Source organism: Paramormyrops kingsleyae, chromosome 24 (genome assembly GCF_048594095.1).
Source record: "Paramormyrops kingsleyae isolate MSU_618 chromosome 24, PKINGS_0.4, whole genome shotgun sequence".
Lineage (NCBI taxonomy): Eukaryota > Metazoa > Chordata > Actinopteri > Osteoglossiformes > Mormyridae > Paramormyrops > Paramormyrops kingsleyae.
The window spans coordinates 9,103,621-9,119,571 of NC_132820.1; the positions used below are offsets into that span (position 1 = coordinate 9,103,621).

The following is a 15,951-nucleotide window of genomic DNA, read 5'->3' on the forward strand; positions in this document are numbered from 1 at the left end:
AACTGCGCATGCGTGTGGAGGACCCTTCGCTCGTGCAGGGGGGGATTTCAACTTCCTGTATGAGGACGGAGGAGGATTACACGATTACTTTCGGCGAGGCCTGCGCCCAAGAAAGACTGGGAAGGGCCCTAGTCATGGTTCTGTTTTAACGAACTAGCCGAGCATCGCAGACCACCGAGTTAAAAGCAGTCAGTCGGCCCATAAGATCTTTTGCCTCGGTTTTAAGGACTTTGTCGGTCGTTTCCTCCCGCATTTTATTCTGCCTTGGTGTCAGTTTCAAGATGTCAACTACTGGGTACAACTCTCAGAATGGAGCTGGAGGACAGCCTTACGCGAACGGTAAAACCGCTTTATATCGTTATTAATTCGCATGACGGCTCCTGTTATTTACTTTTAAATGTAAAGGTTTTGTCAGCCAGTGAAATTTGACTGCTGTAAGACCGGAGTCTGCGGCTGGATTGACACCGAAATGTGTTACGACCAAGTGACGTTAAAAACGAAACAGCCCGACGGCCCCGGTGTGTAAAAGTAGCTTTTTGCGGGCCACGAAAGTGCGCGACTGCCGCTCCCGTGGCTACTTTTACACACCGAGGCCGTCGTGATGTTACTGGGCTCAGACGTGAGCTCGCAGCTCCAGTCTCGGTTGTGTTTTCCTTCGACGGTTGCGACGTCGCGGTTGGTAAAAGTTTTCATGTGGTCCGGGGACGTTGGTCGGTGCGGGGGGGAAACGGCGGCGGACTGCAGGAGTCTTGGTCGGCAACAAGTCGGAAAGGGTGCGTGGTGCGATCACTCATCGGAGTTTGACTTTTTTGCCTTATCAAGAAATAAGACAACGGGTGGTAGCGGGTATTCACCCAAACTTCTGTTCGGTATTACAGTCTGAACTTCTCCTGGCCGGAGTGACATCATGGGCACATTGTTTCATCATGACAGTTTATGTTGGAATTATAATAACTTTTATGCCTTTCATGCGTAACGATGGGCATTTTAAAAAGCATGCCTGTCATATTTGCTGTCCTTTGCCTACGTTTTGTTTTATAGTAGCTGTCACGTGTCTGATGAGGGGGTAATTACCCTGCCCCCTTTTCGGAGGGGTGTTTATTATGGACTGAGGGTTGATGTCTTCTATGAGAGCTGCAGAGATCCCTGGCTGTCACCCAGCTTCTCGGCGGGCTGTATATGTGGCGTCCTCGGGTGGCTCCAGAGACTGAAGACAGTTACGTGTCCGACTTTTTGGCTTTTTATTGAATTGTACAGCAAAATAGCCATCTGGCAGCAGCAGTTGATGGCCGTTATCCCTTCCCATGTTCATCCTGTTGTTTGCTTTGAGCAGAGAGACTCGCCACACTTTTGACCAATTTTGGTTATTGTCACCGGTACTTACAGCAGTTTTTTCCAGATTGATTAAAAATACTGTATTTGATTGATCCTATTCTCATTACCCCGAGATGGACAGCACAGATGAAACCAGTGGGTGCATGAACGATCTGAATTTTCAGGTGAAAGGCAAGTTTCATTAAGTTTTCCTTAATTAGTATCATCAGATTACATGCACCAATGAAACTGAATTTTATCTCTCAATAGGGAAGAAATTGGAACCTTTGTACTCAGGTTAATCTCTGAGCTTAATTCTTCTACCACACAGGCAATCAGGCAGTATTGAAAGGTTGTGTGATGTTCTGTGTTTCCGCTTCAGGGCTAAATGTTTGTTGATTTGTACAGGGCAAGTGTACTGGACGTTTTGTTTGGTCTGAGTTGGACTTGGAAAGAGGCTTTGGAGGGGGGTCCTTTTGTCCTTGATCAAGTCTTTTAACCAGTATTGTTTCTGAGAAATCCCTGGGTGTTTGTTGTGGCGTGCCACGGAGTGTCACATAGATGTGGGAGGCACAGTTTGAGTAGTTGAACTTAACTTCTTTGCACCTGACATTGGCTAAAGAGACCCAGGCCTCCTCTGATTGGAGGATTTGTTGTTCTGGATGGGGCATTCTATTGGTAACGGCTGCCAGTTTCTACACTGGCATCCAGAACTTGGCTGAGTACCTCATCTTATTCTTCATAATTGTCAATAATGTTTACAACCGAAAAATCCTCCTCTGCCAAGTGTAGTTTCTACAGGAAACATCTGTGTTCATCTGTCATTTCGAAGCAAGATGGTGTTGCTTTGCCCATGAACAGTGGTCCACATGAACTGGACTTGTGACCAGAAGCTAGCAGGTTCAAGTCCCATCTGGTACCTTGCTGGCTGAATGGCGATCAAGGTATCTAACCAGAATGCCAAAATGGATCAGACATGTACTGGTGCGAGCCAGTTTGTGTTGAGGTGTATTCTAAGAAGATGTGATTATTATGTCCAGTGGTTGTCATGAAAATGAAGTCTTTTTTTTTCCTGTATCTGATTCCTGGCAGTGCTACTTCTGTGGAGCTTGTGGTTTTCTCTTCCGTATCGGAAGGATTGTGCCTTAAATCCCCATAAAGGGATTATACATGTCTGATCCGAGCAGTGCCCACTATTGGAATTCGCTCTGGGAGCCACTCTGGTTATTTTCAGGCCAGTGTATAGTTCCCCTGGTACTTCAGTGTCACTAACTCAGAGGGACTCTGCCTGATCGGGTCTGCTTATATACACACACTGCAAATGTGGGGGTCTTTTTTAAAGACTTGATTGGAAAGGATCTTGTGTAGTTACTACAAGTAGCTTTTCCTGCATTCGATTCTCTCTCTCCAAGTCGTTAGTCAGAGAAAAACGTCATGAAAACATGTTGCAAATGTCACTTTCTGTCGGAAACACGCGTCTTTTCCGATGCTGATGTCTGAGAGATTCCCATGTCGTCATTTCAACATGGCGGCTTACACAGTCAATAGTGTAATAGGTAGAAATCTAAACTGATGCATTTAGAGAATACTGATGCATTTGGAGAATACTGTACCATAAACAGTATCCAAGCATGCAATACCTGTATTTTTACGAGACTTCTTAGTGTCTTCTGTTTGTTTAATTTGTTTGCCTGTCAAATAGACTGTCGCTGTAAAACTACTAAAATATTATTAAGCTTTTAATGTGGTTTGACTGGCATGTTCGTGGAGGCAGCCATGTTTGTTCCCAGACGTGTAGCTCGAGCAGGAGACTGGTCGGATGTGACGTCACGCACCTCGTAATTTTCGCCGTTGCCAAGATAATCGAATGCATCAGTAGGAACACATTACTAAATTTCTATCTATATTATTCATTCTTAAAATTCTTTCACCTCCCAGGTCCATCACAGAACCCGCTGCTGGTGCCGCCTTCAGGCGCTGGATATAACATTGGGACTCAGCCTCTGTATTCAAACCAGATGCCAGCCAAGGCGCCACTGTCTACTGGCCCTGGACCATACAACCCTGGCTCCTATCAGATGACCCCTCCAGTCAGCTCCTACCAAGGCCCAGGTCAGGCTTCGTTGACCAGGCCACCAATGGGACCTGTTCAGCCTGCCCCCTTCAGGCCTGCAGGACCAATGGCTCCTCAGTCGCAGAACTCCACCCCACCTCCAATGCCCAGCGCTGCTCCGTATGCCCCACAGCCGACTTGGCCTTACGGGGCACCCCCGGTCTCAGTTAGCAGCCCTCCAGTCCCCACCATGGGGAACCACGTGACCCCGGTCCCCGGCCCTGTGCCGAACCGTCACTCTCCTTCTCCATATGGTGCGGGTCACACACCCCCCCTCCACCACGGTGCCTCGCTTCCTCCGGGACCCGTTTCTCTGCCTGCCTCCAGCGCTACCTCCAGCTACACCTACCAAGGTGAGTTGCCGGATCTCCTCCACTGCCTCGGTGACCTTAACATAGGTGATGATGCCCCTGCTGAATAAATATTAGGAATCCAGTTGTCCTGCTAGCATCAGTCTAGGTCAGCGGCAGGCAGTCTTATCCAGATAGGGCCATTGTGTCGTGGGTTTTCAGTGCAATTCCCTAATTAGATTAATAAATAGAGGACTAATTGGCTGAAGAGTCCTCATACCTGGGTTTGAACAACTGACGTATAGGTTATCCCAAAAACCTACATACACACTGGCCCTTTGCGGATAACATCGCCCAACTTTGGTCTAGGTTCACGTCTTACCCTCTTCCAAGATTGAGCAACACGGTCGGGAAATGCTGTGGGTATGGTTTACTGGGTACTGGGGATGTTCTCTACAGCGTCATAACACATGCGCTTGCACTGCAAATAAGACACTGTGATATACAGTGTAGGAAATTTATTGCAAGGTGGATTCTCTCCACTTGTTGGACTATGTTTTTGGTTCCCCAGTAGAATAGGGAAGATAAGTCATCTTGCGTTGTGAAACGGGAAGATCCCCACCACCAAGGAGTGTTATCAGCAGGTTCTTTGTTGGAGGCAGACTTTGCCCCCCCCCTGGGTGTGAGGCGTCTGTGACGTTACAGGCTTATCAGGGTGACAGTGATAGTTCGGGGTGGTTGGCTCAGCGAGTCCGTTATCTGCGGCCGCAACGCAATCACAGCAGCTCAGACTGGTTCGCCGCGGAATCCTAATGGCAGGAGCATTTGGTGATTGACTGCAAATGTCCTTTTTCTCCCTTTGATGAAGGGTGGTGGGATAAATGACTAATGTGACCTAATATGCCGTCTGAAACCCGGTGGCATTATTTGTGCAGCACTGAATTGCATTGTGTTCTGGTGTCTCCATGTATGTGGATAATCGGGATTGGCATAGACACCGATCCATACCTATTAGACAGATCGGATATCTCCAAATGTGCCTGAACCATGTCCGATACTCATTTAGTTTTCGACACCCCGTGAAAAGATAGCTCCTATTTCTTGTTAAATCAATTTATACAAAATCAATCGTGCAACAGCTCTTTCCCATTTTAGATGTTTTTTTTGTTTTTTTTTGCGGCATTCAAGCTGAAGGCTAACGCTGCCTCTCAGTCTTTTTGCCATCTAGTTGGTGTGAACGCAGTGACTTCTGCCTGCTGTGATGTCATGCATACACTTTGGAGTACGAGGAGCGTAAGAACATCAGATAAGAGGGTGATGATCTTGAAGTACTTTACGCTTTTAACGACAAATAGTAGCACAGGCATTTGGAGTCTGTAAAAACAAAAATGCCACTAAACAATGCACACTCCATTGTGCGAGACGACGTAAGTAATATGAAAAGAGCAGCGGCTGATTTGGGAGTCGCTAGCTTGGGCTGTTTCATGCCCTTACTGCAGCTTGTGATACTGAAGGGGCTGCGATTGCAACAAAGTGTTGCGATAGCTGGTGACACTGGGAGACAAATTGTGGGGCATTTTAAGCATTCGCCACCTGCGTATGCTCTTCCAGAGGATATTCAGATCAAGATGTACAAACCAGGTGGGCAAGTAGCCTGTGTTATGTATGTTTCTAGTAGCCTAATTAAAGATTTTACTTTTTTTTTTCTTTAATTTCGATTTACTACTTTAAAAAAGTTATATATAAAGTATTAATATTTATATAATATCATTAAAAATATTAAAGTAAAAAGCACTTGTGCCGGATTCTGTATCCGAATTGGCAGTTGTGTATTGGAATTATATTGGAACTGAAAAATGTGGATCAGCCCATCCCTAATGTGGTGACCACCGGACCATCAGTCGCAGAAGTGCCTGCGTCATCTTGGTACACAGCTTAAGCGTTGCCTAAATGTCATGCCATGATCCAGCAGAACTGAAAAACGACCCATCAGAGAGCGGTATTTAACCCTCGGTGTAACAGACACCCAAAGGCCATGCATAAGTAATAAATATTTAAAACATCTGTGCGTTGAAGGATCCCTTGGGATTGACTCGCATCTATGCCTCCTGACATTGTCTGGTATTCTCACATCTGTATCATTGACAGTATAGTTCAGTGTTGCCCATTACGTAGAAGTTCTTTGGTGTGTCACCTGGAGCTGCTGGGTGAAAGGCTCTTGAGAATGAGTCATTCAGGTTTACCACGTATGTTCTTACGCAGTCAGCATATAGGCTGTGAGGAAACTTTTTTAATGAATGAATAAAAACTGAGCAAACCGTATCCCGGGTAACAGGTTCTGGTCCAGCTCCGCCCCCTGTGAATCCTGTGGCATCTCACCCATTCCCCCCTGGGAGATCACCTTACGGCCCCCCACCAACAGCGACTGGGCCCCCTCCAGGCATGGTCCCCCCCCCAGGCATGAGGCCCACTCCACCCCCTACGGGTCCTGGGGTAAATGCTTCCCCTCTGGCGCCCCCTGCTGGTAAACATAAAGGTAAGGGCTAGGCTTGATAAACAAATCTTGTATTGGTCGCATGCTTATAAAGGGGTTTATATTACAGTAACTTGAAATAATGGTTTTCCAGTAAAATGATAAATGTTGTTATTGGAAATGATTTGAGCTTCAGTATAGCTTTGTAAATGTATTTTAATGTTTGAACTGCTCAGTCATGTAATTGTGAGGTATTTCGCTGATACACGAATGCAAAATGGCGTCATTTAATCCCCACAAGTGAAATCCCTGTTATCTTTCACCCCTTTTCACGCTAGCCTCTAGTTTTGGAAACATTGCTAATAGTGCGGTTGCGGACGAGCCGTTCTTATCCCGTTCTGATGACGAGGGCAAGGAGTTTGGTATTGATCACCCAGGTGTGGAGTCGCCCTCTTTTGTCGTGCCTGCCGTCCCGTGTCGTATCTGTGTTTCACTCCAGTCCGGCCCCCACGTTTTCGCCATTTCCGGTCTCCCGCCCCCATATGCTCATGTAACTTAAGCCTGATAGACGTGTTTCAGTGCCCTTTCGTGGCAGCTAAACTAACGTGGCCTTTATTTCCTCGCCATCCTCCATTTCCCGTCATGTTCTGGGATAAATATTTTATTCGTGCCCATTGGTGTGTGTGTGTGTGGATAACTGAGGATTATACATGAGGGCTGATTTTTAAAAATTATTTTCTTTGCTTTGTACGTTATTTTCAAAGGAGCGGGACAGGTGCCTACGCCTGGTGAAGCTTCTCAAATCAACAGCTTTGATCATTTAGAGATGGGCACGAAAGGCATGGGTAAGGACCTGGGCAGGGGGGAAATCCCCAGTGTGATCTATTCCGGGGGTTACCCCTAAGGAAGTGCTGCTTGCAAGGCTTAAATTATATGCACATCCTGTCTCTTCTAGTGGGGCCACCTCCTCCTCAGACTGGGTTGGCTGGCAGGCCGACCGGCCAGTCATACCCCTCTCTTCCACCTGGTTACGCAAACATGGTTCCCAGCGCTTCACCCTTACAGTCCCCGAAGCCACCATATAGCCCGGCACACCAGCCATACCAGCAGGTACAGTGTCCTCCCCCCACCCCTCCCCCGCTCCGGGGTTTAGTCCCTGTCCCCCGCTCCGGGGTTTAGTCCCTGTGCCACCCTGTGCTCGTTTTACGACTGCCGTTGAACAGTGCCGTTGTGTTGTGCCCAGCCTCAGGCCAACCCAGCCCAGCTCAGCCCATCCTTGGCTGCCCTGAGCCTGCAGTCCCAGTCCCCCGAGACCTTGAGGGCCGTGAACCTCCTGCAGGAGCGGAACATCCTCCCCCCTGGCCCCGTCACCCCGCCGACGCCCTGCCTGCCTCAGGACTTGCAGAAGCTCAACTGCAACCCAGAGTGAGTCCAGCCCTCATGTTCGAGATGAGGCCCACTTATGCCTCCGTCGTCCTTTCATCTGTTCGCCTGCAACAGTTTATAAGTTTGCCCCCCCCCCATACCATCCTGATAAATTCTGACAGTCTCGTCAGACCAGGTAACATCTATGATGATGTTTTAAATGGCGGGGGTCACTCCTGTCGTGATTAACTGGTGACCCGTGACGCTTTGAGGTCTAGGCTGTCCCGCCAGCTTTCCTGCCCGCTTCCTCCCGTTCAGCCTCCTCCCTTACCCTCCCGTTCCTGCAGGGTGTTCCGCAGCACGCTGGCCAACATCCCACAGACGCAGTCGCTGTTGAACAAGGCCAAGCTCCCTCTGGGGCTGCTGCTTCACCCTTTCAAAGACCTCTCGGTAAGTTCCGGGACCTGCTACCGCTTGGTGGACCTTCGGTGTTTAACCTGGTTTTTCTTGTGGGACTTTGTGCTGGCCTCTGTGTTTTATCTCCGCCGTTCCCCATTACAGCAGCTGCCCGTCGTGACGTCAAGCACCATCGTCAGATGTCGCTCTTGCCGAACCTACATCAACCCCTTTGTCTCCTTCCTGGATCAGAGACGGTGGAAATGCAACCTCTGTTATAGGGTCAATGACGGTGAGGGACCAAGCGGCCTCGCGCTAACAATGTGGGATCGCTAGTCGTCGGGCTGTGAATCTAGGTCTTTAACCAAAGCAAATCTACTTCCCCTTTGGTGCATTTCTGGGCAGTTCCTGAAGAGTTCATGTACAACCCAGTGAGTAGATCTTATGGAGAACCGCACAAAAGACCTGAGGTCCAGAATCCCACCATTGAGTTCATCGCACCCTCAGAATATATGGTAAACTGACGTCTCCTTCCTTTATGGTCAGTTTTCTTGAAGACAAAACTGGTTTACGTGTAGCCGCAGTAATAATTGACTTTATTAAATGTATTCTGTGGTAAGACAAATATATAAAAAACCTCTATAAACAAAAAAAGCATACAAGTGTCTCTGATCTCTCACAGATGTTGTACAGATATAGTTGACTTATGTGAAATATCCCAAGTTTGGCAATACATACCATAGTCATTGGTTTTCAGGAACCCACAGAATTCTGCATGACTGATTTCTCGCATCTCTCCCCCTCAGTTGAGGCCACCTCAGCCTGCCGTCTACCTTTTCGTGCTTGACGTATCCCATAATGCCGTGGAGACGGGCTACTTGGACGTGGTCTGCCAGTCGCTGCTGGATAACTTGAGCTCGTACGTGTGCCCCTGCTGCCGTTCGGCTAGCCTGAGAGCAGGAAGGCGGCTCATAATCCTGACCGAATGTCAGACCGAGAGGGAGTGGGGATGCTGACCGAGTGGGTGGTCTTACCGCAGGCTCCCGGGAGACACCAGGATGAAGATCGGCTTCATCACATTCGACAGCACCATCCACTTCTACAACCTGCAGGAGGGCCTGTCCCAGCCGCAGATGCTCATCGTCTCGGACATCGATGGTGAGCTGACGCCGGAACTGAGCCAGCTGACGGTTCCTGCTGCACTTTAGCTTTGTTTGTATTCTCTGAACCTCGTGTGCTCCTCCACGGACAAGCTGCGTTTTATTTCTGTACAGTTTTATACAGTACGGTTTCATTTTCCTCCAAAGATGGCCGACCTCACTTAACTCCCCCTTTTCTCTGTACTCGTTTGACAGCAGGTCGTGAGGCTGCATTATTCTGTTCAGTAGGGTGGGGGCGAGTGGGGGAGGGTGATGAACTGAAACTGGTCTAAGGGGGTGACAGTGCCCCCAAAGTGCTGGTCTGAAAGCGCCCTCCACACCTGATCCGCTCGTCTCTCGTTTCCTGCAGATATTTTCATACCGACACCAGACAGCCTCTTAGTCAACCTCAATGACTGCAAGGAGGTGAGTGTGTGTGTGTGTGTGTGTGTGTGTGTGTGTGTGTGTGTGTGTGTGTGTGTGTGTGTGTGGAAAGAGAGAGAAAATGGTGTTCTGCTATTACCACCTTAACACCAATGAAACATGTTTAAAATAGTAGTTGTATAAACCTCTTCATTGAGGTAATTGTGGCCTTGTGTTCTTGGGAGAACTGTCTGTTGTCTGATTAGTTGTTTTGACCTTTAATTGTGCTTGGTCTTGAAATGCAGGGCAGCTGCTTCTTAGGCAGAAAACAACACGCGTGTTTTTTGGTGTCACGCCGTTTCTGTAGTTCCAGTGAAACTGTGGGTTAGCGGTCGTGCGTGTCTGCGTCTGCCCGTCTGCGTGTGTCCCCGAGGAGGCAGCCTTCCTGATCAAAGCTGTCCCCCCCCCCCCCGCAGCTGGTGCAGGACCTGCTGAAGGGTTTGCCGCAGATGTTCAACAAGACCATGGAGACCCAGTCGGCGCTGGGCCCGGCCCTGCAGGCTGCGTTCAAGCTGCTGTCCCCCACTGGGGGCCGGGCGTCCATCTTCCAGACCCAGCTGCCCACGCTCGGCGTAGGGGCTCTTAAATCCAGGGAGGACCCCAATCAAAGGGCATCTCTGAAGGTCTGGTCCAGGCTTGTGTGTGTGTCTGGGAGCGTTGCAGAGTAGATGTATGAAATTTGTAATTGTGAAATGTTAATGTTGATTAAAAGCTTAAAAATAGCTGTTACCATAGCACCCTGCATCCATTTTGGAATAGACATTTTTATTAATGAAATTTAATTAGATTCCTAAGATGCTGTCAGTTGTTTATCTGTGTGATTAGCGTGCTGGGTTGGTACAGAAGTCGTTAGCAGGTCCCCCTTCGCCAAGGCTGCCTGTGAACCGTGTGTGTGGAAGGCTAACACTGGTGGGCCTGTTTCCTCTGTTCCTCTCACCAGGACATCCAGCATCTGTCTCCTGCCACTGATTTCTATAAGAAGCTGGCGCTCGACTGTTCGGGACAGCAGGTGGCTGTGGATCTGTTCCTTCTGAGCGGGCAGTACTGTGATTTGGCGTCCCTGGGTGAGTATCATCTCCGCCTCCTCCACCCACCTTGGCAGGCTGGTCGTGGTGAGTCTCAGCTTGACTCGTGATCTTCTCCTCTGGTTCCTCGCAGGTTGCATATCCAGGTACTCAGCAGGAAGCGTCTACTACTACCCCTCCTACCACCATCAGCACAACCTAGCTGAGGTGGAGCGTTTCCAGAAGGACCTGAAGAGATACCTCACCAGGAAGATCGGCTTTGAGGCAGTCATGAGGATACGTTGCACCAAAGGTGAACTCCAGCACCTTCCTGCTCATTTTCAGCAGTGATCTTTGAGTAGTTTTCTCCTTGCTGTTGAGATTCCTGTTGTGTTTGAGGTTCTGCAAATGATGTGGCAATTTGGATTTGTAGAACTCAACAGGCATAAGTTTACAGTATTGAGAACATTGACCCTAAATCTGTCCAAATCCCCCTCCTAGGCCTGTCCATACACACCTTCCACGGGAACTTCTTCGTGCGGTCCACCGACCTACTGTCGCTGCCCAACGTGAACCCGGACGCAGGCTTTGCCGTGCAGATGTCTATCGAGGAGAACCTGATGGACCTGCAGGCGGTGTCCTTCCAGGCTGCTCTTCTCTACACGTCCAGCAAAGGTAGAGAGAGAGAGGCGTCGGTCTTCAGGGGGGACGTGTGTCACTTGCGTGTGACTCTCATGTGACTCTTACACGCGTGCGCTTGTTTCCAGGAGAGCGGCGGATTCGGGTCCATACCATGTGTCTTCCCGTCGTCAACTCCATGGCGGACATCTTTGCGGGAGCGGACGTCCAGGCTATCACCGGCTTGCTGGCTAGCATGGGTGAGAGCCGGTTCACTACTGGTTACTGGTAGAAATGGAAACGGAGGCTTGGCTGTGCAGTTTTTCTTAAGTCTCGAGATGACCTCCTGGCACGTTCCATCCCATGTCTGCCCCCAGCCGTGGACCGCTCTGTGTCGGCGAGCTTGAGCGACGCGCGCGACGCCCTGACCAACGCGGCCGTGGACTCCCTGACGGCGTACCGCTCCTCGGTGCTCACCATCCAGCAGCCTGGCCTCCTGGCACCCAGCTGCCTGCGCCTCTTCCCCCTCTACATCCTGGCCCTGCTCAAGCAGGTAGCCGCCTCCCCTAAACCTGCGACCATCTGTCTCGACTCTCCTCCCGCAGTCCTCAAGCCCTGCTTTCTTGGTTGCAGAAAGCCTTCCGGACGGGCACCAGCACCCGGCTGGACGACCGCGTGTTTGCCATGTTCCAGCTGAAGTACCAGCCGCTCTCGTACCTCGTGCTCATGATCCACCCGGCCCTCTACAGAGTGGACGATCTGACTGATGAGGTGAGGCGATGGGGACAGGGCACCTTTTCCACCAGCAGAGATGTTCAGTTCAAGTCCAGAAAGTACAAATCCAGACCATGGTTTTTGTTTCGACCAACCAGTTGAGTATGAAGAGTCACAGTGACAGACAGGGATGGGAGCAAGTCATTCCTTCAAGGTTCAAGGTTACTTTATCGTCATCAGCAGCTTCATACATGTACAAAGAGTGATGAAACAACATTTCTCCATGGCCCCGGTGCAACATATAGTAACATATAGTGACATATAGTAACATATAGTAACATATAGTAACATATAGTATAATTAACATCACAGTAACAGGGCGTGCAATGTGCAGACAGGCAGTTAATAAATAGTGCAGCAATAGCAGTGCAGAGATGTAAGCTTCGTATGGTTTGGCCAGTTGCACAAGGCAGTTGGCAGGATTTATACCAACAAAAGACACAGTAACAGAATCAAAAAAACAATACAATACAAACTACAATAGACAGGACGATAAATAGACAGCAGACAATTCCGATTTGTAACAGACCGCGAGTCTTAGTCAAGTCTTGAGTTGTTTGCCCTCAAGTCCAAGTTGAGTCGTGAGTCATGTACCTTGAATCCCGATCTGTCATTTTTTTTTTGTACCTTTAGTGATTAAAACTTTTGCTGCAGTTCTTTATAGGCAGAGAGGAGCTAAAAAAAGTATCCACTCACAGTTGTCCTCATGCACTTTTTACGTCCGTGTATATGTAGAGAGTGGTGCATCTTTCCAACAAACCATCTTGGGAGACCTCGCATTCAGCTCATTGAAAATGCAGACAGCAGAGAATTAATATACATTGAAATGAAAAAAATAACGTTACGGAGGGGGAACAATAACCTCAAGTCTTCTCGAGTCATAGGGTCCAAGGCGGCTCCAAGAAGTCTTGAGTCGTTTGCCCTCAAGTCCAAGTCGAGTCCAAGGCTTCCATCAGTTTTGCAGTTGAGTCACAAGTCATCAAATTTATGACTTGAATCCAAGTCCAGCCACGAGTCAGTGACTCGAGTCCCCGCTTCTGGTGACAAGAGTACTCAACTGGTTGGTTGAAACAAAACCTTGGTCTGTATTTGTACTTTCTGAACCTGAACTTTCCACCTCCGTCCACCAGGCATGCTGAATTTGTCATGAGGCTGCCCCCCCCTGACAGGTCCCTTTTCTGTTTTTGTTTTTTTTTTTTTTTTTTGCTGTCCCATCAGGGCGCCTTGAACATCAACGAGCGCACCGTCCCCCAGCCCAAGGTGCTGCAGCTGTCTGTGGAGAAGCTGAACCGGGAGGGAGCCTTCCTCATGGACGCCGGCTCGGTGGGTGCGGTCGCCGGGGGCTGAGTGGGGCGTCCCAGGCGTCATGGGTGGTGTTCCCTGTTTGTTTACTTGCTGGTTTTGTTCTTTCCTGACTTCCAGGTGATGCTCCTCTGGATGGGCAGGAACTGCAATCCCAGCTTCCTCTCTCAAGTGCTGGGAGTCCCAAGCTACGCTGCTGTGCCTCAGAACATGGTAAAGACGTGTATATCGTCTGCCGTTTCCGGCCCTTATTTACGTCCATGTCGACTTTGCCCCTGTGTCGCTAAGCGATGCCTCCTGCTCCCGTCTCCGTCGTTCCCAGAACCAGCTCCCCGAGTTGGACACTGCCGAGTCGGTCCGCACCAGGGCCTTCGTGGGCTGGCTTAGGGAGCAGAGACCCTTCTTTCCTGTCCTGCACATTGTCAGGTAGGTGGCGCAGGCCGTCCGGCTGCTATCCGCCGCTCGAATCACGTCACGGAAGGATTCAAGCTCCCGTCGCTCTCCCGCAGAGAGGCGGGGTGACTAGAGTACGCGGAGTGCGTCTGTACACACGGGGTGACAGCGGAGAGGGTGACACTGTATTCTCTCGCAGGGAGGAGAGTCCACTGAAAGCCGCCTTTATGCAAAACATGGTGGAGGACCGGACTGAGTCTGCGCTGTCTTACTACGAGTACCTGCTCCATCTGCAGCAGCAGACCAGCAAGTAGAGTCCCAGGTTCAAGGCTCTGCTGCAGCCAGAGATGAACGGATGACGGAGAGACTATGGCAAAGAACCGCCCCTCCAGGAGACTGGTTTCTTCCGAGTATCTTCAATAAACGGCTCCGTCGATGGGCCTGTCTTGCCTTTCCTGACGCGTGACCTTTTTTGTGGATTTAATTAAATTCAGTGTTTTTTTTTTTTTGTTTTTTTTTTTGTTAATTAATGTCGAGGAGAAACTAACAGAGATGGCATCTCCAATCAGATTTGACTCACAGTGACTGTGGAGGTGAGAGTTGTGCTCATGCATCTCATCAGGAGGAGTCCATCTGTTTTTCATAACGTGATGGGTACCGTAGTTGACACTTTGAGATAATGCAGGGAGTGATCCTGGGCTCCTGTGGGGTGAAAAATGACCTTCTGGCCCTTTAAAAATGAACCCCCTCAATGATGACATCACCTCTTAATTCTAGATTGCAAGAATGCCGATTGGATGCCTTTTGGTTGCCGAACAAATATTTACAAGTGCAGGGCGAGCAAGGACTCCGCTGATCTCAGCTGGCCACATTGGCTGAGTAACATGGAATAGTTTGGAATAACAGCATTCTGTCATTTCACACGCTTGTGCTGTTCTTCAGACTAGATTTCTCTGCTTTTGAGACTTCAGAGTCTCTGAAGACATCTTCAAATTTTTGTTTACTTTTAATTTATGTGTTTTTTTTTTTTCTGGACTTAATTGTGTAATTACCATTTAAAGGAATTCAGTTTTTACAGTAAACCATTGTGTTTAAACAGACACTATATAAAATATTTTAATATAATAGGATATGGGTAAATTCTTTTAACACGGACTCATTAAGACGTGACCTTTAATCATGCTTTAAGTTGTATATCGGGGGAGAAGAGAACCTATATTATATCGGTATGGTGTTGATTTTAGCGTAAACGTATTACTGTGAAATGGCGCTAAATCGGAAATGGGTTGGGGTTTGTGAGCCTGTTTGTTCTTATCTAACGGGTGACAGTTATGAATGGGTGCAGCTTTAAACATTAAGAAGGGTGTGATGTCTCGTCTGCTACAGGTCTGATTGTGTTTGACGGCTCGCCTGTTCGCCGCAGAGATGTTTAAGTTCTGTCTGCACACTAAGTTCAGCTTTAAAATATTATTTTTATCTTAAAGTGCTTGATCCCTTTAGGAAATTGGCCCGGTTAAGACCGTTGTCTTGCAGTGTAATCTCAAAGCCGATTTGGGTCAGTCTTTCTGGCCGATATCTGAAAACGCTTCGATGGTCATCGAGTGTCTGCGATTTGAATGAAGGAGCTAGCTGTGAATGTAGTCATTTTCGGGTGGTTGTCATTCAGAGTATCTGATACTGCGGGGGGGTGGGGGGGGGGTGGTATGGTTTTATTAAAGCATTGTTGCAGTTTATTTTTCAATAAAGCCCCGAGGAGGACAAATGGAACTGCAGGAAAGATGCTGTCATTATTTTCACAAAAAAACATATTACCAACAAAGTATGGAGTGATTGGGATCGTTATCGCGATCGCTTATTTACGACACTGTTTGCAAGTTCAGAAAAGGACTTTGGTTCTTGGTCTCCTTCAGGTCCTGCTTAATCCACCTTGTTCGTGTAACAGTTAATCGTGTTTGTAATCATTAAGGATGAATCTAATTGCTGTGTTTGAATGGTGGTGTGTGACATCCGTGGCAATTTGCAAGGCCTCTTGGTGCGCCCCCCCCACATTTCTGTCTGTCATATTTCTACAGGAAGAAGAACAAATCACCTGAAAATCAAACTTTTGTTTCCTCTTCAGTCATGGTTTGTACACTGTAAGTGAAACAAAGACCATTTTGTAAAGTTAGTGTATTGTAACAAATTAAATACTAGCTCTCAGAATAAACCCTCTGTGTGTTTGTAACAAATGGATTTGTACAGTCGAATGCCTGGAGGTTTTAACTAATGGAAATGGACATCATCACTGCCTAGAATTAAATTTTATTGTACACAAAACTGGCGATCTGAGTACATTTTTCAACAAATA

At 48.3% G+C, this 15,951-nt stretch overlaps 1 protein-coding gene across 3 annotated transcripts; it reads left to right on the plus strand.

Annotated features, from left to right (window-relative positions):
• Positions 1-13: 13 nt before the first annotated feature.
• On the plus strand, positions 14-15,920 carry sec24a (SEC24 homolog A, COPII coat complex component). Of its 3 annotated transcripts, none has more exons than XM_023844924.2 (24): positions 14-339; positions 3,253-3,780; positions 6,053-6,253; positions 6,529-6,627; positions 6,955-7,035; positions 7,146-7,300; positions 7,434-7,615; positions 7,903-8,005; positions 8,117-8,243; positions 8,357-8,466; positions 8,758-8,870; positions 8,991-9,109; positions 9,461-9,516; positions 9,930-10,136; positions 10,454-10,577; positions 10,672-10,830; positions 11,019-11,192; positions 11,285-11,395; positions 11,513-11,688; positions 11,769-11,906; positions 13,128-13,232; positions 13,332-13,424; positions 13,534-13,637; positions 13,804-15,920. In XM_023844924.2, the coding sequence occupies exons 1-24, from the start codon at positions 282-284 to the stop codon at positions 13,916-13,918; spliced, it is 3,438 nt and encodes a 1,145-aa protein (XP_023700692.2). In that variant the 5' UTR covers positions 14-281; the 3' UTR covers positions 13,919-15,920. The 3 variants fall into 3 exon arrangements, with proteins under 3 accessions (XP_023700692.2, XP_023700694.2, XP_023700693.2); XM_023844925.2 differs by lacking the exon at positions 14-339 and adding an exon at positions 414-1,506; XM_023844926.2 differs by lacking the exon at positions 6,529-6,627.
• The last annotated feature ends 31 nt before the right edge of the window (positions 15,921-15,951 follow it).